Source organism: Lepisosteus oculatus, chromosome 4 (genome assembly GCF_040954835.1).
Source record: "Lepisosteus oculatus isolate fLepOcu1 chromosome 4, fLepOcu1.hap2, whole genome shotgun sequence".
NCBI lineage: Eukaryota > Metazoa > Chordata > Actinopteri > Semionotiformes > Lepisosteidae > Lepisosteus > Lepisosteus oculatus.
This window is the reverse complement of record NC_090699.1, coordinates 21,681,661-21,704,641: the sequence shown is the minus strand read 5'-3', so window position 1 is coordinate 21,704,641 and position 22,981 is coordinate 21,681,661. Positions and strand designations below refer to the sequence as shown.

The 22,981-nt window shown below is 40.3% G+C and overlaps 1 protein-coding gene across 2 annotated transcripts; it reads left to right on the top strand.

Annotated features, from left to right (window-relative positions):
- The first annotated feature begins 152 nt into the window (after nucleotides 1-152).
- Nucleotides 153-22,935, top strand: papss2b (3'-phosphoadenosine 5'-phosphosulfate synthase 2b). 2 transcript variants are annotated; one of them, XM_015346756.2, is made up of 12 exons: nucleotides 153-310; nucleotides 15,002-15,107; nucleotides 15,373-15,608; nucleotides 15,765-15,903; nucleotides 16,140-16,258; nucleotides 16,880-16,993; nucleotides 18,028-18,139; nucleotides 18,546-18,751; nucleotides 19,175-19,310; nucleotides 19,784-20,052; nucleotides 21,315-21,544; nucleotides 21,644-22,935. In XM_015346756.2, the coding sequence occupies exons 1-12, from the start codon at nucleotides 284-286 to the stop codon at nucleotides 21,783-21,785; spliced, it is 1,836 nt and encodes a 611-aa protein (XP_015202242.1). In that variant the 5' UTR covers nucleotides 153-283; the 3' UTR covers nucleotides 21,786-22,935. The 2 variants fall into 2 exon arrangements, with proteins under 2 accessions (XP_015202242.1, XP_015202241.1); XM_015346755.2 differs by having other exon boundaries at nucleotides 14,993-15,107.
- The last annotated feature ends 46 nt before the right edge of the window (nucleotides 22,936-22,981 follow it).

Sequence of the window (22,981 nt, the reverse complement as noted above, 5' to 3'; positions counted from 1 at the left end):
TGCCATTGCGGCCGGATCCCTTCAGTTCTCGGTGTTCTGTGCAGGAATGTGGAGATTCTGACGCGCTGGGCTGTTCTTTACAGTGTATGCAGATGAGCGGATTTAGGAGGGGGGAAAGGGGCAGGACAAGGGAAATGCTACGTGTCTTGAAGCCTTTTAAACCCCTGCTCTTCTCGTTTACTTGCTCCAAACTAATCAAATACCTTAAAGCACAAGACAAATTCCGACCAGCCGTCAGAGGTCGGGAAGTAAAGGGGTCCGGGATAAAAGACTTGTCTGCAACATGTCTGGAAACAAAAAGCAAAAAACGGTAAGAAAACTGCATTACTGACTTTTCTTTATCTACACGATGCAATCTCCCTCAGTTTCAAATGACATTTCTTTTCTGCCGGGAATTTACAAAATAACTCAGAGTTAGCAAATATTTGAACTCTTGCGGGGAAGTGATGATGAGAGTTTATTGAAAGAAGAAAGCCCTATTTCTTGCAGTCTCATAGACAAACATACAACCTTTTGATTAACATTTTATAAGACAGCTAATGCTTGTTATCTTTTTCAGTTAGGTTTGTCCACGAATGCTTGTGAGACTGAGATGACTGTATACTGTAGCATGAGGGCGATCGCTTACTGAAAAAACAGTCCATTCATGAGCATACGAGCTCGCTCTTCTAAAACTGTCATTTCTTGAAGCGTAAGAAATTTTCTTCTCCTGCTTAACGTACCCGAATAACGTGATAAATAGTGAATAACTAGTTTGAATTCTTATTTGTTGGGAAGGGCATGCAGGAAAATGAATATTCGTTTTCTAAAATGAAACCTTGAGAGATCACCATGTCCTCTAGTCTGTTTTCTTTACAAATAAAACCATTAACATGAACCAGAAGCACACAACACAGCATTCTGGCTAATCTCCTATATCCTTTGCGTAAGAAGAAAGTCTACTTTTGAATGTAATCCAAATATTTATAGTTAGTAAATTCAATATTTCTTTAATAGGGAAGTTTGTCAAAAATATGTCTGACAAATTTAACCACAATTTCTGATTATTATTTGATCTAGCTGTGTGTTTTCAATTGCCCGTTTCAAATAATATTTTTGTTTCTAGGAATCAGTGTTTGCACAGACAGTGATCAAAATGCCTGTTTGAGAGACTTCGCTGAATTGAGCATCATCTCAGGGGTACCTCAGGCTTCACTTGCATTTTACTTTTCATTTAAATAGCAAGAAGACACGTCCTTGTGAGGACTGACTTACTGTCCTGAACGTTTCAGAACAGAGATAAACTATTCTCTCTTTAAACCATTCATGAGGTCTTTTCACCACCTACAGTATGTGTAGCCTTTGTTCTTAGACCTGTAAATGAAAGTTAATTTCTTAATTTGGGCATTCAAAATTAACTAATTTCTATAGTTCTGACCTATCTCTTTTAAATCAATTTTGCATTCATTTGTATTTTCCAACACCCACATATTTTCGGTATTTTTACCAGTAAAAATAACAAGTTAGACAGCAGATACAGTAACACTTTAATCATGAACTACCGAAGTCTATTAATGCATTTGTTTTTTAACTGCTTTTCCAATGAAGGGTTTCTGGGGAGCTGGTGCCTATCCCTGCTCTCAATGGGCACAAGGCAAGATACACCCTTGATGGGACGCCATTCCTTCACTGGGTATACACAGACAAACACACACATTCACACAAGGGGCAATTTTCCCAGAAGCCAATGGAAACCCATGTGAACACAGGGAGAAAATAAATGCAAACTCCACACAGACAGCACCCCAGGAATTTAACCCAGGGTCCCAGAGCTGTGAGGCAGCAATGCTAACTAATGGTATGTGCCACCATGCTACCCACTACTGAAGACATTTGTTCTTAAATAAGAAATAAACCACAGTATCGGTTTCAACCACATGGGTACCTTGTTCCATACTGCCACAACCCTCTGAGTGAAGATGTGCCTCCTGTTCTCAGTTTTAAATGCACTTCTAATTATGAGTATGCTCTCAGGTTTTTATTTCAATGTTCCTTTGATTGAAATATGTTGGTCTGACTTTGTCATTGCCTTTGAGGATTTTGAATTCTTGTGTCAGGTCCCCTTGTAGTGTTCTCTGTTCAAGATTAAAAAGGTTCAGTTCCTTCAGACTGTCAGGGTAGGACATTTTCTTAAGCCCCAGAATGTATCTATTTGCTTTTCTCTGGACTGATTCCTGAGCCGCCATATATTTTCTATAATGTGGTGACTGTAATTGTACACAATATTCTCAGTAAGGCCTTACTAGTACATTAAACAGTTTTAACATTACATCCCTTGATTTAAATTCTAGACTTTTACCTGTACATCCAAGCATTTCCTTTGCCTTTTTAATTGATTTCCCGCATTCGTTGAAATATATTAATGATGTGTCAACAACTAAGTCTTTAACTAAGTAATCATTTTCATAAGTAAATGTTTGAATTCTCAGGCAAACCACAGAAATGCTTGGTTTCATATATTTTTGCAATCTTCAAAAGCAGTTCATCACATTAAATATACCAGAGACTGATTAAAACATATTTCTAGTAAGGCATTAAAGAATTTAAGTGAAACACTGCATTTTCCAGCTGTGAACCAAATACCAAAAAACGGAGCAAATCCACTGGCCTAGTGCTTTGTGCATTTATTAATGAGTCCAGCTTGAATCAGTGAGTTACAGTATGTAAGGGTTTGAAGTCTGTGTGTGCAAGCTACTGAATGAGTTAATGTTTCATCGCTACAGTTTACATGACACTACACAGGTTTACAATATGTTGTAAAACAAAACAGAGGCTAAAGTACTGAGGAATACAAAGAGTTACAATGAAAAATCTGAAACCACTCTGAAGTAAGGAAAGGTGTATTTCCAAAAGGATTAAACAATTGTTTTGCCTAACCAAATTCCCTTTATTCACAGTTCATGGTGTTGGTAAGCTTAAAATTTAAGATAAAAACTTGAAAAGCAGGAACGCTAGTTTTAATCCTGCTTTTAACAGCAACCTTTCACACGCATGCCATGTTATACGTGTTGTAAACTGGTAAAACTGCTAGTGCAGTTGTATTTGTTTTGTCTTCACAGTCAGGCAACGATAATTAGAATACAAACAATATGATTAACAAAACGATTGGATTTTCCGGAACTACTAACACTCAACATGAAAGAGTTCTTAAACAAAGTGTTGTATACTTTACTGTGCAAATATTTATTGGAATATATTACATCTTGGATATGTGCTGGCACTTCATGTTAGCTGTCTTTGTTTTTGCTCTGACATTTATTTTCCTTTTAAATAAAAAAAAACAATATTTAATTATGCAAAGGAACAGGTAATAGGTTTATTCCATGCTGAAAAGAGAAGAAAGGAAACACAATGTTTCAGCTGTGAAACCTTCTTCAGGTGGCTTCACAGCTAAAACATTGTGTTCTCTCTTCTCTTTTCAGCATGGAATAAACCTATTACCTGTGTCTTTGCAAACTGTGCATGCTGAAGCAGCTACCCACCTGAAGTACTTTATTTAATTATTACAGCTATAAGAAAGCCCAGTTTGATTCTGAAGTGTGATAAAGCATGTTCAATGGTTTATCTCAAGCTAATTTAAAACATCACACTGTACAGTGGTATTTCTAGAGCTTGTAGCTCTAGGTTTGTATGTCGTTTGCCTGAAATGTGAAATGATTGTTAAAATTACTTTTAATTACTCCAATATTTTTTTAAATGCAGCAGTGAATCATGAAACAGTCACAAGTAGAAATGAAGGAGAGGTGCATTTAGAACTGACTGCATTACACAGAAAGTTGTGGGAGTGTGGAGCAGGTTACCTATCCAAGTTGGCAAAGCTAATTTTTTGGGTGCTTTCAGGAAATAATAAATAATAAATGATAAGGTTGGTGGTTCAAATCCCAAGGTTGGCAGAGGAATCCTACTCTGTTGGGCCCCTAAGCAAGGCCAGTAACCCCAACTGCTCCAGGCGCACTGTATAAATGACTGACCCCAAGCTTCTCTCCATGTCTGTATCTCATGGAGAGCAAGCTGGGGTATGTGAAAACACAAATTCCTAATACAATAAAATTGTATATGGCCAATAAAGTGATCTTATCTTATTTGTAATAATTTTTATTTTCTTATGTCTAATAATAAGATCTAATATTAAGAAAAATATTTATCACCAATCACCCTAGATACAGGTGTGTGCTAAACAAATAAAAAAATAATAATAACATATATTCTGTCACATTCCATATATATAATATTCTTTTGCAATCTTTAATTTCCCCTAAAACAATCAACTTGTTTTGTGTTGTTGATATTAGGTCAGCCTTCAGGTTGATATTATTAACTATCTACGTACTGTAGTCTAACCACAACCCTGTTTTAAGCTTCCCCAACTGGGATAGAATAGTTTTCTGGAGGGGTAAGGGAGGCCACAGGGAAGTGAGTTAGGGTGGCATTTCAGTGTGACACAGGCTGTGGAGTCATTGCTTGGTTATTAACTTTGTACCGTCTTACCACATTGGATGTTAGACTGTCAAAAATAATATAAGAAGTTTGCATTTCAATAAGCCAAACAGAGAGCACAAAACAGCGTTTAAAACAAAAGTTTGGGAGGATGTTAGACTCTTATAAGGCACACTCCCACCTACTTCTGTTTTTACATCCCTTTCTCTTCACCATCCCTTAAAAATGGGGTTCCCACAGCCCCATTCTTGTGAACAGATTGTCGTTCTCCTGTACCAGGTCAGTTATCCCAGTAAAACACATTAATTGAGTCACGCCTTGTCTCAACCTCAATTACGGTTTGACTGAACTGCTGAAATACAGTGAAGTAATGAAGTAAAATGAAGTAAAGCCAGTCTAAGAAATACATGAGTTAAACAGCCTGCTAAAGCAGGTCAAATATGAGTTCGACCAAAGGCAGTTGTAGGCTTATAAAAGGCCTCACACATAACCTAATAGTACAGTAGGTAAAGAAAATATTAATTTAATATTTTAACATTTAAATGGTCATTTAAAACTGGTAACCAAAATGCACATTGTCTATCGGGTACATACAATCATGTTTGCCTCCTCTCTTCCGAGTTACAAAGTTCTGATTCTTTAATTCACATAAACTTTACAGCTTCAGTTTCATCTAATCCATAACAAAGTGCAGCTGTCTGGGAGGGCAGGGTGAAATCTAGGACAAAGGTCTACAGACTCACAGTCCTGCAGGTTTTATTTGGTGCTTCAAATAGTTAATGAGCAAAAATGGTAGGCTTAGATAAAGTGAAAACTAGAAAACCGTGGTTTTCCAGACAAGGGTTGCTGATCTCTGATCTGTTGTTTATTATTATATCCTGTGGAGTCTTCAGGTGGGTTTAATTACTGTTGAAGTTCTTACTTCCTTTTGTGTCCCAGATGGTAAAATTACTTTGCAGTCAAGTAAAAGATATAACACAATATGTAATACATTTAACCTATCATGGAGCCATTAACAAGTAAGAAAGATACATCCATAAGGCAAGAAAAACAAATTAGCTTAAAGTACTGTACTTGTCACACTTTAGGAAGACAAATAAAGTAATTGGGTGTGTGAGAGAGATACATAAGGCAGATGCATGCTGGACAAATAAAAGTAATCATTTTCCTGTTTAAATAGTTTTTACATAAATATATTTTAAATAATATTATTTGAGTCTGTATCTTCAACATCAGTGGTTTTCAACTCCAGTCCTGAGGGACTGTTTTGTCTGCTGGTCTTCTTTCCAGCTGGACCCTTAATCTCTGGTGTTAGCTGATGCATTGTAATTGATCAGGTTCTTTGTTTTGATCTTACTCATCCTTATTTCAAACAACTTGATCACACAGAGCCTTTTGCATTTTTTATTTCAGAATGTGCTTCTACATTATTGTCTAAAGAGCTTGTAACAGGTGATCAAAGGAGTTAATAATTAGTGAACAGGCACAGGCGGGAATGACACCTGTATCAGACACGCTCACAGTGAGTCAGCAGTTTTGCATCTGCTTAAATCCAATTGGTCATTTTTCACCTCGCACACCTGAGTGAAGGCAGTCCTGAAACTCTCTAAGTAGAGCACGGTTTATATAATTTACAAATGGCATTGGCTTTGTAAGAGCTGAAAGAAATTCTTCCAAACACACTTATAGTTGAACATTTGAAATTGACTGGCCTGTGATGCAGAACTTGTTTGTGTCAGTCACCAGGATCAGGCATACAGCAGTCTCCCAGCACTGGACTAAAACATTTGTTCTATACCACATGAAATGCTTTAATCAGGTGTAGTTGAAGGTTAAGTATTACCCTTCCTACCATTATCACTACAAATCTTTGAAACTACTTGCATGTTAAAAATTCTAATAATTAATAACTCAATTATATAACGATATAGCTGGCTAATCCAAATATCTGGGGTGAAGAGGACTGAGAGTGAGGTAATTTGTCTGTGAGTGGCCCAAAGAACACTTGAATCACTCTGCTTCTCCAATGTTCCTCTGCTTAGTGGACAGACATTAAGGCCTTAGTGATTCAAGAAAAGCCTAAATACTTGAATGTACCCATGAGCATCTCCCAGAGATCTGACTGTGTATAAACTCTGTGGGTAGAACAGAGTAATTTTAGGAACACGGCTACAAAATAATTATTTTAAAATGTTTGAGGTATAGAGAGAAGAAAAAAATAAAATAAAAAAAATAATGTATGAGAGAACTATTTAGCCATTTACAGATGAGTGATGTACTCAAACATCTTTTTCTTAACAATAATTTAAAAAATCCCCAGAATTTACTTAATTTTGGATTTTTGGTATATGTTGTTGGAATGTCCCTCTACAGTTTTTTATTTTTCTAAAACAATCAGAAAAAAATTGAAGCCCTTAAAATTGTTATTTGACAATTTATTACAAAAATGAATTTATGTAACAAGTTTCCCTACTCCTAAAATAATAACATCTCTCAGGCACGCAAACTAGTCACTTTTTATTCTTGCCCTCAATGAAGCAAGCTGTGTGAGGAGCAGTTATCTAGTCTGAATGAAGCTCAGTTATGGAGATTTTAGTGGAAAATGATCCCTGCAATTTGATGCAGAATGTAAGTTAGTCCCAGGCCTTCAGAGAGGCCTCATCTCTGTGATGAATGGGCTTATTTGTTTCCCTGATGCTTTAGCAGCTATTTGGCTCTGTTTTAGCTCCCTGTGTAGTTTCTGTAGTGTATGTGTTGGGGGGTGGGGCCTTAATTCTGTGAAATCTTGCAGTTACCAGACACAATTGAAATCGGTCCCTGCCCTCTGGTTACGATCTTCCACTGATTTTCACTGATTTAATAGTCTTGGTTCTGTCTGTTAACTGTCTGTTCAGCTGTGTTAGCACCATGGCAGTGGTTTGAGGTTGCCTGGGAGGTACTGTAACTCCTCTGTCTGAAACACAAGCATTCCTCTGTCTGATCATAGAAAACCTCTCCTAAGAAACCATAACACTTCATTTATACAAATTTCAATTTTTTTACAGGCTCAAAACATGAATTTCAGATAAATGTTAGCCAATGACTGAAATCAAAGCACTTTTGGGAAATAGAAAAAAATATTTAACAGCTATAGCTGCATAGACTCTCCTTTATCATGACACAGGGACAGTTAAAGTTTTTCTTCCCACTATGCAGGATATTTCACAAGTTCTCAGTGGATTTGAAACCCAATAACGTACCAAAGTTCTGTCTTTAGCCTCAGTAATACTGTGCCTCCACTAATTTAACAATTTTGGTATTGCTTCATTTTGGTGTTTGGAGCCCTTGTATTACCAGCTGTAGTTAAAACATTATGCCCAGTTCTCATTAGTTGTCCATGGATAATGAAAAATGTGTATACTGGGAACAACCTCAATACCATGTGTATACACTAATGCTATACCTAATACACTGTGCAAATCAAAACAAATATGCCAAATAACAAAATAAAATTACAGAAAATAAGTACAGTACTACATAGTTTTCTGTTACAAAAAGGAATATTGTGAAAATTAATATAAAGCACATACTGTACACTTACAGTTACTGAGCGCAGTAATCTTTAGGAAGATGTGATGAACCGGGGAAGATGTGATGGGTAACAGTTCTTAATTGAGCCTTGGAGATGATCTAAGAAGACTGTGGCCTCTGAGAATGTTCCAGAAGCTTTGAGAGAACTTCTCAGGCCAGGCTTGTCCCGACACCATGAAGAACCGATAACCGTGGCTGGAGAAACTGCAGATGAGGAGGAACGAGTGTAAATAGTTAGCACTTAATTAGAGTGAATATTTCTTGAATGTCCCGCATGGGCTTAATAAAGTACCTACCTATTTTTCTTTTTTTCCTTCCTGAATTTCAAACCAGCCCTGGTGCAAAAACATGTAGCAAATTAACTCCGTCCTCAGCAGGAATAATTGCACATACGGGGCAGTTGATAAAAAATATTGTTATCCCTGCTTCAACCAAGATTGATTAGCAGCCTGATCAATATCCATCCATTCTCTAACTACTTTATCCAAAACTGGGTCGTGGGGGAGCCAGAACCTATCCTGGCAAGCCCTGACCAATATATTCATTACATTTTCCCAGTAACCACTGGGCTTATTGAATTGAAACTTGCCACATTTAAACAACAATCAAATCTGCTTCAGACTTAGTTAAAGTAGGTAGCTGCGTCAGCTGACCTGAAGAAGGCTCCACAACCTAAACGTTGTGTTTCTTTTCTTCTCTTTTCGGCATGGAATAAACCTTTACTTGTTCCTCTGCTTCAGACTTACTCCTTACAAGTTGTTGTGATGATTTTTCTGTGAGCACAGGGTCATCGGGGTTTTTACTGAAGCAAGTCTGTTCGAAACGGTTTGGCCAACTAACTCCAATTTAAGTATAATGTGAATGTTAGTTTAGAATCAATTTAGTTATAATATTGTAACATGGGTTTCCTGCATAAGTCAAGACAGCTTGTCTGTTGTGTTCTGAGATTTCAGATGACCTCTTTAGACAACCTAGACAACTTTACAAATTGTCTAGGTTTTCTACTTCAAACCCACCAGGCATCACCCTGCCAGTTACTTACAAAACTGATTGGTACAACTCTGGGGAAAGGACAATATTGCTCCTGTGTGAAATAGGATGACTGCAAGACTGCTGTTGGTCATTTTTGCCACAATTCTTTAAATGTTTAAATAGTGTGTTGTCGAGCTACTGGGCCAATGATCGTTTTCAAAACTGGCAGATACCATTAGAGGCACTACTAACTGACAGATGACCATACTATTGCAGCTGCATCAACCAACAGGTAGCCCGAGTATTGCTTTTGAAAAAAAAAACCTTTCAGAAACATTTTCTTCAAGACCAATAAACTAATTGCAGCCTAGAAATATATAAGCAACATCCACACCAGCTTCAGCTTGCTTTAGTACAAGCTCTTGTGGTAAGTTTCGTTGTCAAAATGGCGGTATTGAGTGACTCGGACCCAAGCCCAATTTGACTGTGGGTTTCAGCCCTGGGTCATTTAACTGTAAGGAATCCCCGATGAAGAGATATGTGGTGAGGTCCAAAGTCAAAAGGCAAAAGGGAGTCCAGAATCCAGAATTATACGAGGCACGGAAAAACGCCAGGTAGAGCTCTCAACGAGTAGACTCAATACCGAGCAACGGGAAGCGGGTTAGGATGGTTTAAATAGCACAGCGTGCGCACGGTAGAGCGTGTGCTGATGGGTTAACTCGTCCGGCGGCGCTTGTTATTATTAACCCGCTGCTGGTGCTGATTAGTTCACTTATGGGTTGATCTCCGCTGGCTGGCGGTCGTGACATTAACGTGCTGTCTGGGACCAGGTTTCTACAAGCAGTGGTGCATAATTTACTGAGCACTTCCAAGGGTGGAGTGGGATTAGTTGGCGAGTGTTTTGTTGACCCTCTGTGGCCTCCCAGGCCTCATCTCCAACCAACATTGATCCTCCTTCATAGAACCACTTTGCCTGTGATGTGTTAAAAGACAAGTGGCTCAGAGGTGGACAGACAAGTCAGAGCAGTCTGTTCACATTTCCCATTTGTGTGAGGTCAAAGTATTTATAGCTATGAGCTAAAACATGCTAAACACTCAACACTGCACTTTATTTTTGCAATGATTTGGTTAGTGTTCTTGGCACTAAGCATACACATGATTTTCACTTAACATCCTATGAATCATGTCTATCATGAGGCCAAAAGCTAAATGCCAAATAGCCTTATTATAGCATTTCAGCAACAGCAACTTTTTTGATGCATTATTTTTCATATTAGTGAAGACAAATAATTCCATCCTTTGGATGAGACATAAACCGAGGTCCTGAGTCTGTGGTCATTAGAAATACCAGGGCGTTTGTTGGAAAGAGTAAAGGTGTTACCCTGGCATACTGGCCAAATTTCATAGTGGCCTTTACCAATCATGGCCTCCTAATAATCTGCATTTATCAGTTGGGTTCATCACTGTTCTCCTCCCCACTGATAGCTGATGTGTGGTGAGCGTTCTGGCGCACTATGGCTGCCATCGCATCATCCAGGTGGGTGCTGCACATTGGTGGTGTTGGAGGGGAGTCCCCATTACCTGTAAAGCGCTTTGAGTGGAGAGTCCAGAAAAGCACTATATAAGTTTAAAGAATAACAGTATAAATTTCTGTATAACCAATTCTTATATATGCATTCTTTTCTACTAACGTGCAGTCTGTGACATCTTTACTGCTGAAATGAAATGCTTTACTATAGTAAATGACAAGACAATACTTGCTTATGCTAAAAGATTGGAAGTAATTTGCAGTTTTAATATATTTTGAATTGGTGTATTTAGAAATTCTAGCTAAAAGCCAGTTAAAAGGCAAGAAGCCAATTAAAACAGACAGCTGTTTTCTTTGTGATTTCCCTCTCAAAAAACAATGAATAGCACTACAACTGGAAATCAACAATTTTCAACTTTAACAACGAAAACAAGAACAACTTAGCAACTTCTGTTGTAGGACTTTGTACATTTTCATTGAATTACAGTCGTCAAGATAAATAAACGTGCTATTGCAAAATGAACAGAGAGACAATACTGCTGTTAAATTTACTAAAGACACCTCATTTTGGTATCTTGCTAATTTTTAAAACATGTTCATGTATGTATCATGTATGATTCATGTTCTTAAAATTCTTAAAATTAAATTTTAGACACATTAAACAGTTCATGAATATGTAACATTTGCACAGTAGTTTCTTATCTTTGTTAACCTCTGCCTGATTTTGACTTTGCCAAGTGATCTTTTTAAAAGACAGTGTTTAATGTTTTTTGAAGTTGTACTATGTTATTTATTTTCAATATCACATAAGCAGGATCAGCAAAGAAATAGTTGAAAAGTAACACAATGTCTAACAAAATATTTTAGCTTTTTCAATTTTTCCCCCCAAAGCAACTTCAGCACTACCAGACTGTACAAAAAAACAGATCACAATCCCTTTTCTGTGCAGGGGCTTGTAGATGAAAGCTAGATGCCACAGTAGTGATAGAGAAGGGAGCTGTTTAGTAACTACTCGCATTGAAATCAATCAGATGTTGTACTCTATATTTTGGAGAAATTTTGTGGTCACCTCAAATGACAGAAAAAATCTCGTTTGCTCTTTAAAAGCGTTCCATTTTGTGGTAGTCACAAGGCAACATCATGTCCGTAGCATAACTGCATCCCAGCAGAGAAACAGGCTGCCTTCTGTGCTTTTAAAGCCTTTTTGTTAAGCTCCCTGTGGTATGATTGTATGAATTGGTTTACTTTCTAAATTGCAAGAGAAACACACCTCAGTACTGAGGCCTTTTCTTTTCGGAAACTTGTCTGCACACTTGCTGCCCTGAGTTTTTTTTTTTGGCTTCTGGTAAATAAATGAGTCTTCTGTGACTGCTGGTGAGTAATGGCCGTCCGAGCCAGCACTAATAAGTGCTTCTTGTGTTGCGACTGGGTGAAAAAGTGGTGCTGTGACTTTGGGAGGGAGGGAAAGAGAGGCTGGCGGGTGGGTACTGAAAACGCCACATCATCACTTCATCTCTGGCACAGTGGCTGCATTGTCTGAGCAGCTCTTTTGCCCTTGCACAGAGCACGTTCCACACCTTACCCTTCCCTTTCTTCAGCTCAGTGGTGTATCATTCTGCTTTGCCTATGAATGAGGCGTTCCAGTGCCACCGCTGACAGATCAGATTATTGACCACTGTATGGTGGAGTGGAAAGATTCTGCTGCCACTTAAATCTGTTCTTATTTATTTTTGGAGTAAAATAAAGTGATTCGTGACTTTCTTTTAATCTGTTCAGTTAGTTTTTCTCTTTCGTAGATCACGTTGCAGTAACCCATTGTAATCCTCCAGGTGCTGCTTCACAGACATGCGCCCTGCAATAAAAGGGCAAAGCCCAGCTGGTGAACACAGGTGACAGGAGCATTTGTGCCCAGGAGGGTACTGACCCAGCCCTCACGAATAACAAATATACTTATGCAGAATGAAAAAAGAGGGATTACTACTGTTCATTTTATTTTACTTTAATTGTAATAGTATTTATGTATTATTTTTCTTTCTGAAGCGCTTTACCTGTAACTTCACCAAACATACCACTTTGTTGAAGTGCGGCGCCTGTCTGGGGGATGTGTGGCAGTTATTGTGCTCCAGCTGCACCACTGAACAGACAGAAGAGTCAGTTTACCAATTTACCAATTGTATTAAGTGGGAATTTTAGGAAGGCAACGTTGTGCAAGTTCAGAGTTGAATATTAGTCAACTTCTCTGTTAACACTGCTGCTCTTACAAAAAAGTGTTTCGGAATCTTTGATGACCCATTAGTCAGGACTTTAGTTGAACATGTTTTCCTTTGGATTACACCTTCTCTAGCACTGTTTTCCTGGCCACCGTTCTGGGGTGTTGGTTTGGAAAATTTGGTCCAGAAGGAAGAGCACCACCTACTGGGCCTCCTAAGGCACTTATAGGAGCAACCTGGTTTTCCCTGGAGGTCTCCCATCCCTGTACTTACCAAACCCTGCTTAGTGTCTGAGATCTGACAAGAACAGGCTAGAAGGTGGTTATACGGCTGTTTAAAAATCAAACACAGAATGAATCGTGATATTCAAAGCCTAGGCTTGCTGCAAGATTCCTCCTAAGTCTATTTTTCACTTACTGCTGCAGTCCTCTTTTTCAGCCAGTTATGTAAGAAGGGAGATTTAGCTCACAGTTGTAGAAGCCTTGATACGCTGGTCTTCCTGAGTGATTCAGCTGAGTTGGAAACGCATTGGCCTGCTCAGTTTGTAGTGCAGGGGCCTGTGAAGGGGCTGTTTGCTGTAGTGTGGGACAGAGGTCAGAAGTGTGGAGCTTGCATGCCTCTGTATTTAGTTTAAATTGAGCTTTACTCAGTGCTGACGTTCTGGCACCAACCCAGGTCTATTATCTTTTTCTGGAATTCACAATGGGTGTATTTGTTAATGTGTATCAAAATTAAAGTGCCTTAACTATTCACAGGCCCCCAATGTACTGTACGTTACGCTATGAAAAGTGTTTAAAGATTATCCAGTCCCTATGTGTAGTGCAAGTTGCACTTTGGTAGAGGGGTTGATAAGAGGGTCACATGGTGAATATGCCACTAGACTTTCATATACAGTATAGATATTTCAAAATACTTTATTCATCCCCAAGGGGGCAGTTTGAAATTATACTGTAAATGTTAACATTTTTCAAGTAGATGCTTGGCTAAACATTTTTTTATAGTTTGGTACAGCTACAAGTTTTTTTAAGTAAGCTTTTAATTACCCTTTTCAAATTAATTACATTAGACAGATTCACAATGACATAATCTTTAATGCACTCAAATTAGCAGGAAAATAAAACTGTTCTCTCCTCTGTCATGACTTCCATGTTCTACAAATTCCAGTAGCAGGTCTAAAAGATATAGAGCAGCATATATAGGGAACTATATGACCATGTTGTGTTTATTTTTATCTACATGTCATGTGCGTGACACTGTAGGAGAGCATTTTGGACTCTGACAAGGGAATGACACCATCTCTGAGATGTGTGGAGGTGTTCCCTGTGTTAGGTCATCTGCCATGGCAGGAACATCATCTCATAATAAACTCATTTTCCTCCCAGGACATTTTCATAAACCACATCATTTCTAAATGCAATTTGGCACCACTGCTGTCACGTACTTAGCCTGGTAGTTGTAGTGATCCGCCCATATAATAAAGTCAAACATCAGCCAATTATGTAGCGAAATACAGTATATGCCTTGGAATGCAGAAAATAAATCATAGAGCTGTAAATATTTATTTTTGTCAGTAAAAGTGTGGAATAAGTTCTTTATTCTTGAAATATTCCTTCTCCTTACATTATGTAGAACATCATACAGCCTTCCTGTACTGTTGCTTAAGAACAAATGTTTGAACCTTAGCAAACTTGCTGGTAATTGGGGAAATTAGTTGCTAAACTACGGTATATAGCGGTTGATTCACTTCTTTCTGTGTTTCTTTTTCTCTTTTCTTTTTTACTCCCAATGATATTTGTATCGTATGCATACCAATTTGCAGTCTCCAGTTGCTTAGGGCTTCTCTCAAGGCTACAAGTCCTGTGACACACACACAGAACGAAGCTCTCCTCCAACACATTCACTCATCAGAGCCATTCCTCTCCTGACACACTGCAAGCCCTACAGTATGTCCCAGTCTGAGGACAGCATTTTTCTCCTGATATTGCTGCAAGCCCACAGGCACCTGACAGCAGCCACCTCTTCACCCAAAGCTGAGAAGATACTGGCTTATTAATGCCCACACTCTACTGCTGAGGCTCTGACAATAGTGTGTCTGCTGCCTGGGGACTCCTGGTCACATCCAATTGGACTCAGGGTGGTGGCTGCAGGGCTCCACCTGCTCTCTGAGTCGTTTTTCTGCTCGAGCCATCGAAGTACTGTCTCGCCGCCTCCTCATGTGTACTTTGCTTCTTGTAAGGATCTCCAGAGGTCAACCAACGTGGTCTACCAGGCGCACCACGTGAGCAGAAGTAAGAGAGGCCAGGTTGTGGGCACCAGGGCAGGCTTCCGAGGCTGCACTGTCTGGCTCACGGGTAAGCAGAGAGCAGCCCTTCTGAGAGCAGGGTCTGGCTTCATCTGTTCCCCTTTAATCCACCGTGAATTTGGCACAGCTATGCCAAAATCCTACATTCCTAATAAGTTATTTGGATACATTCTCTGTTATATATTCTTTTATTAAAATAATATCATTTGCATGCTTTCTTACACATGCATGTTTTACATATTTACAAATTTAAAGTGCATGTATTTATTGTAATTCTATCATGGCTTCAATCCAGTATGCCCTATTCCTTACAGGACTCTCTGGGGCTGGTAAGACAACCATTGGCTTTGCTCTGGAAGAGTATCTGGTTTCCCACGCAATTCCCTGCTACTCTCTGGACGGTGACAATATCCGCCATGGACTGAATAAGAACCTGGGCTTCACTTCAACCGACCGGGAGGAGAACATTCGCCGGATAGCCGAGGTGGCGAAGCTGTTTGCAGACGCTGGTCTCGTCTGCATCACAAGTTTCATCTCCCCCTATACCAAGGTAACACAGGATCCCAAAGGGGCCAAAAGCCCCTGTTTTCTTTAGGGAGAACTCGCATGACTTGCCGAGGCCATGGAATAAAGTCTGTGGAGCACAGATCCAGGCATTCGTCTGAAATCTGTGCTGAATGACCTCTGACCTCCTGTCTATGTCCAGGACCGGAATGAAGCCCGGAAGATTCATGAGAGCGCGGGGCTGCCTTTCTTCGAGGTGTTCATCAATGCCCCGCTAGACGTGTGCGAGAGTCGAGATGTCAAAGGACTCTATAAGAAAGCACGTGCTGGGGAGATTAAAGGTACTGTATTGAAAGTGGGGCTTTTACGAGAACCATTTTCGCCACCCGATTAACTCAATCTCTATTTAAAACTCAGGGCAAAGACGGAGCTTTTACTGGATTGCGTGGGTCAGCGTGCACAACTAGGCCAACACTCATGGTTCTGTGTTTTTTAAAAGTCAATTCGGTTAAACCCAGAGATTTATGTGTGTCTCGGCGTCAGCTGGATTCACATTTTTTTTCTTTCTGCCTTTCAGGGTTCACTGGTATTGACTCTGAATATGAGAAACCGGAGGCACCGGAGCTGGTGTTGAAGACGGGAGAGGAGTCGGTGAACGAGTGCATCCAGCAAGTGGTGGAGCTGCTGAAGGAACAGGTACTCTTGTCCTGCAAGTGTGGGAAACATGCAGGCATCCTTAGTGTCCTAAAGCATTCTTTAGCACTGTACTATATTCTTTTCAAAAGTTTGATTTTTTTTTATAACAGGGCAAGAAGGAAGCAGAGCACAAAGAATTAGCAAGAAACTGGACTTCAGGCACATTTAATTAACATTTCAGAATAATGCTACTTTATGCTAACATATAGTGCTTATTTTCCACACAGCTGGGGTTAGTGATGTTAGAACATGTGGCTGCAGTCCATTTAGATATGTAGTTGTTTGATTTAGATGACATGGAATATCAGTTTCAGTAAATTGAAAAAATAGCCCAAACCGTTAAATTAATAATCCTTTACAGAATGCCACATTAGTCTCAATACGTACATGGTATTTTCCTGGTCATTATGTTTTCTAAAACAACAATGCAGACTCTTTAAGGATTGGTTTGTAAATCTTTCTGCAAAACTACACCTGAAACATCCTCCTGAAATGACCTTGAATAAAGTATATAGACCCCTGTAAATATCCCTCACAGAGCAGGCAAACTTTCCTCTGAGCTTGGTCAGTCCAGCAATACTTGTCATGATGCTTAGGAGAAATGTTTGTGTGTCTTTGCAGAGTATTGTTCCTTCAGCCATCTTGGAGGACGTGAATGAGCTCTTTGTGCCTGAGAACAAAATAAACTTGGTTCGGGCTGACGCCAACACGCTGCCCACCCTTGAGATCACCAAGGTACAGAACAGACTCAAAGCCTGTTGTTTTTTAGCATTTCAGCCCTACTATTATGCCATAAAAGTTTCTTACCAGCATTTTGGATACAGGTCCTTTTTACTACACTCACTTACTACACTAATTTGATTTGTATCTGTCCACTCTTTCTGGTACCATTTCCAGCATGCCGCTGGTACCTTGTGTGAGAGCAACACGTGTGAAGCTGGAGGAGTATAAAAGTGAACCAGACAGTTGCCGATATATATAATTGCACAGATGTTTCTATTTTGTTAATGATCGGATAGCTGTTCAATACGGGCTGCTCTGTTGTTTTGTTTTATTGCTGTTCAGTGTCATTCAGGACATGTTAAGTGCCTAAGTACAGGTTGATTCTACACTAAAAAGCAGGGAGAAAACAAAATAATGATTTGGCACTGAAAATTAGTGAAACCCCTTCAGGTATGTGGACCCTATACAGTGCTTGTATTTCTTATTTCTACCTTTTCCACTCTAGAATTAGTCTCCATTTGTTCGTTTGCAACCTGCACACTAACATAGTTCTCCCACTCAAACCTTATGCTAATACTTATACTTACTTTAATGTGGTTTCCTGCCACATTGGAAGAGAACTTGACTAACACTTGGAAGTGTTCCAACTGAGTGGTTGTTTAGTTAAAGAGGAACTGGAATGCAATTTTCATAATTCAGGGTAAGAAAGAAACAGCATTAATGAGTGCATTTCAAACAACAATGATAGTAAAATGTACACAGGAACTTGTAAATCCTCAAGTTTCCAGGTATGTGCAGCGCCATATTCTGCAATTCAAAACATGGTAACAAAACTTCTGGTGATGAGGTACTGCTTCATTACATAGTAAAGAAGCAGGCTTGTGAATACATTTCTTTTAATCCTTTTAATCCTTGATTTTGGTGCTCAATTTTAAATGTGTAAAAACTTTCAATGAATTTATTTTGTTACCAAGATGTCATTACCGGCTTAAGAAATTGGGACTGTAGTTCCCCTTTAAGAAAGTTTTGTTGCTGATCTCTTGCAGCTGGACTTGCAGTGGGTTCAGGTGCTGGCAGAAGGCTGGGCCACTCCCTTGACAGGCTTCATGCGAGAGAGTGAGTTCCTTCAGGTGCTGCACTTTGGCACATTGCTTGATGGTGAGTGACATACTGTATCTTTAGAATATACGCACATTATTATACACAACAATGAGTATAGAAACCAATAGCGTTTGTTGTGTTTTGAATTGGCCCTTCAGTATATACATTTTTTAAAACTTTGACCAAAACCTTTGTACTTCAGTTTGCATTCTCAAAGCAACTTTTAACAAATGTATGCAATGCTTTCCTCCTCTCCTCCTGCTGCAAAACCACTATTCGCAGCTAAACCACTAACCATAATCTTCAATTTCAGCATGTGAGAAATTGCAGGAACTACAGTAGGGTCAAGAGACAGTCAGTTTCAAACTGTGGGGACTGTAAGAAGAAGCAGGTAGCCAGATTGCACAGGATGAGTATGAATACTGTGTTTCAGAGAGCTGCTAAAAGGCTGTTACCCTTGCAGGTGGCACTATCAACATGTCTGTGCCCATCGTCCTGCCTGTGTCTACGGAGAACAAAGAGAACCTGGATGGGTGTGCTGCTTTTGCCTTGGTGTACGAAGGCCGCAGGGTGGCTATTCTCCGTAACCCTGAGTTTTATGAACACAGGAAGGAAGAGCGCTGTGCCAGGCAGTGGGGCACCACTTGCACCCAGCACCCTTATATCAAGGTACTGTGGATCCTTCAGTGGAAGTGCATTTAAAACCAAGAACAGGAGGCATATACGTCTATACACAAAGGGTGGCTGGGGTGCAGAACAAGCTACCCAGCTGTGTGGTTAAGCCCTACACCCTGGTTTCTTTCAGAAAATGTTAGGATGAGATACATAGATCAATTAAGTACTAACTACCAAACAGGCCAGGGGGGCTGAATGGCCTCTTCTTGTTGTAACCTTTCCTATGTTCTTATGTCAGTCGGAGCTGTCTTGTAACAATCACTGCAATTAAAATTTTGATTTTAGGTACTGGCATAAAGAACATATTTTTCATGCTTCAAGTGTATTTTAGGTCTTCCGTTTGGAATCGGAGAGTAATGCGATGTGTGCGCCAGTCTGCGGTGGAATAACGGTGCACCATGTGTTTGGGTTTTACAGATGGTCATGGAGAGTGGGGACTGGCTGGTTGGGGGTGACCTGGAAGTGCTGGAGAGAATCAAATGGAACGATGGGCTGGACCAGTTCCGACTGACCCCCCGGGAACTGAAGCACAAATTCAAGGAAATGAAAGCAGGTGAAGCGAGGAAGGAGTACAGAATTCAGGAAAATAATAAACAGGGAAATCTAAGTTGTTCACACAAAAGTCCAATGGATGGAATCCATAGCTCACTGTTTTGTTTTAATGAGCCAGTGATCTCCTCATAAGATCAGCTAAATATGAAAAGTTCAATTTTATGTGATGAAATTTGCCATGTAGACTGCTGAGATGTATTTGGTCTTTTTACTTGATTGAATAAAATAAGAATATTATGAGGAGCAAGGTATTTTGTAAAGTCCCATTTCAACTAAAACAGCATACCAAGGATTCTTTGATCAGTTCCTTCCTACTGTATATAGTTCAAACCTATAACATTTCTGTTAGAAACTGTTTAACACTATTAAAGAAAAGAACCCCAAAAAGTTTAAATTCTGCTGAACTTCCAGGCTTGACCTCGAAGGGGATTTTCCTGTGTCCTCCTTAACACCATTCTTTGTTGTTTCTGTCAGACGCCATCTTTGCTTTCCAGCTGCGCAATCCAGTGCACAATGGGCACGCTCTGCTGATGCAGGACACCAAGCGCCGGCTTCTGGACAGGGGGTACAAGCGGCCCGTGCTGCTGCTGCACCCGCTGGGCGGCTGGACCAAGGACGACGACGTCCCGCTGGCGTGGCGCATGAAGCAGCACGCCGCCGTGCTGGAGGAGCGCGTCCTGGACCCGAACTCCACCATCGTGGCCATATTCCCCTCACCCATGCTGTACGCGGGGCCCACGGAGGTGAGTGTCTCCTCTTCCCTGGGGGCCGAGGGGGCTCGAGGCCTGACAACAACGGCGCGAAAGACTTGGGCACAAACATACTGTCAGTGGAAATCAGCTCAGATAGAAAGTTACTGTTTCCTCACCGCCTCGACATGACTAAGGCAACACTTTACTCAAGATAGGCGGCTCTAATGTTAGGGAGCCATGCCAACAGATTTGCTGGAATGAAAAATCTGAAAAGCCTGCTACTGAAATCCAAGTATCTTCGTTCTCATTGTGGTCATTTACTATAGGTTGTTTAGGCTATGTAGAAGCGTCCACTACGCTAGGGTAGCCGAGTGGTCAACATTGCTACCTCCTGAGGCTGGCGCCCTGGGTTCAGTTCAAGACCTGGGGCGCCGTCTGCATGGAGTTTGTATGTTCTCCCCGTGATCGCATGGGTTTCCTCCAGGTGGTTCAGATTCCTCGCACCGTCCAGAAGAAACATACTGCCAGCCAGGTTATTTGGCTTCTGGGAAAATTGGCCCTGGTGTGAGTGTGTGTGTCTGTGCGTCTGCCCTGCAATGGACTTGTGTCCCATTCAGGGTGCACCCTGCCTTGCTCCAGTTACTTGCCGGGATAGGCCCTGGGCCCCCTGTGACCCTGAATAGGAAGAAGTGGTTAGAAAATAGAAGAATGATGGAAGTTTCCACTATGTATTAGGAACAGCTAACTTCAGTTGAACTGCACCAAATTAACCTTTGGTGCACATTTTTTTTTCCCTTTACAATTATTGTGAAGCACGCCACAAGCTTTTATCTGTTCTACCAGTTACGCAAGAAGGAAAAAACTTGCGTGACTTATAGAATACTCCATTTTTTTCCCCCAAACGTGTCACATCAGCACAGCTGGCATTCTGCCCACCTAGAAAACAAACCAGTCGCATCTTAAAAAGATGGCGAGGTAATGCATTACACAAAATGTAATCCAATACTGGTGTATTATGACTGAAAAATGCAGAGCAAGTACATTGTTTTACCAAGATTAGATCACAGATGCTATATTAAACTAGCTATAATATATTTTGAAGTACAGAATAAACTACTAAAACTGCTGACCTTTGTGTTTAAACCTGCAGACACTGTTGCCTGCCGTTTTATTTTCTAAGTGCTGCATTTTGTAGTGAATATCATGATTAAAACTGTAGCCTCTGCGTACGTGGCAAGCTCCATGTGTACGTGTATGTAGGCCCGTTAGCTTCATGAAAGAGTCCAAACCCGTTTCGGTTGCCGCCTCTGCAGGTGCAGTGGCACTGCCGGGCTCGCATGATCGCCGGAGCCAACTTCTACATCGTGGGCCGGGACCCCGCGGGGATGCCCCACCCCGAGACCAGGAAGGACCTGTACGAGCCGACGCACGGAGGCAAGGTGCTGACCATGGCGCCTGGGCTCACTTCCGTGGAGATCATCCCCTTCAGGGTGGCGGCTTACAACAAAACCAAGAAAGCGATGGACTTTTACGACCCCGAGCGGTGAGGAAGGCAGGGCAGGGCGTGGTGGCCAAACGGTCTTTTCTACATGAGTGCCTCCGTGCTGTCGGTGCTAACTCACTCCCGCCCCTGTTTCCCCAGACACAGCGAGTTTGAGTTTATCTCCGGTACCCGGATGAGGAAACTGGCGCGAGATGGAGAAAATCCCCCCGATGGCTTCATGGCTCCTAAAGCATGGAAGGTCCTGACAGAATACTACAGCTCTCAGCAGAAGGACCAGTGACAACTCACTTTGTTCAGCTCAGACCTATGACCTGGCTAGAAGACGGGTTTATTTTTTGTCATCAACCTGTAAATCTTTATTTTATTTTTTGATCAAAAAGCATAAAGACAGAACAATTTTAAAAGGGAACTGTAAAGCAGCCCAGTGATATAGATGTTTCTGTTTTATTCTGAACTTTTACTTCACTACTGCCCTTCTTCTATGCATACCTGTATATTGTAGTGACAGTTTAAATTCGTTCTAGACGGAGGAGCAGTTAAAGTCTGCTCTGTTATATTGGCCAAATGGGTCAGAAGACAAAAGAGTTTCTTCTTAAAGCCACATAGCTTATGTCAGCGTATCACATAGATTTGAATTTCTTTCTCAAACATTTGTGGTATGAATAGTTTTTTCCCCTCACATCAAAAAGCTTCACTTCTTTTGGATTCCTTGTGGCTATTGGCAACTGGTTAAAAAATATAGTACCTGGATTTTCACAAATCCAAAGCCACCAGAGATGAAATAATTTGGATTCATGATCGCGATGACCCTTTGCACTCAGAATAAAAAATGCACTTGAAAACAATATCAATATATTGTAATTCATACTCCAAATACTTGGCAAGCTGAGGTGACCTGAAGTCTTACATGATGCCATTTACTTACTTTTTTAGCATTCCATAATTCATTATTTGCAAATATGCATCTTTAAATAGGATCCATCAGGACCCTTTTGTTTGATATCCACTCATGGACAAACCATCATCTACACAAATCTTCCAAGTGCCTGTTTCTGATGAATGTAAAACATTTTTGTATTAACTGCTGTATCTCAAGTGTTTGAATTTGCTGTCCACAACTGTGACTAAAAGGGCAAAGCCTAATATCAAATAGGGCATTCGAGAAACCTCTTATTCCTGAATGAACTCGGTGCTATCAATAGACTGGAGCCCATACATTTTTATATGAAGTCGTTTGTGGTGCAGGTTGTACTTACTATACAACAGGACTGTCAGCAGTATAGATTACTCATAAATCCAAAATCAACTATATGAAAAAAATACATATTTATTTTAAATCCAAATTTTGTGCCTTAACTAATATTGCCTTTTTATGACGTGCTTCTTAGAATTTTTATTCCGTTTTTAAAATAAACATTTATTTGATCTGTTGTGACTTGTCTCATTTAGTTTTAACACATACGGGAGGAATGTACC

Excerpts from the sequence above, each read along its gene's own strand:
- papss2b (XM_015346755.2), top strand. The coding sequence starts at position 284 with ATGTCTGGAAACAAAAAGCAAAAAACG. Across the intron at positions 15,108-15,372 it reads CTGCACTGTCTGGCTCACGG|GACTCTCTGGGGCTGGTAAG; the intron begins GTAAGCAGAGAG and ends TATTCCTTACAG. Across the intron at positions 15,609-15,764 it reads TCATCTCCCCCTATACCAAG|GACCGGAATGAAGCCCGGAA; the intron begins GTAACACAGGAT and ends GTCTATGTCCAG.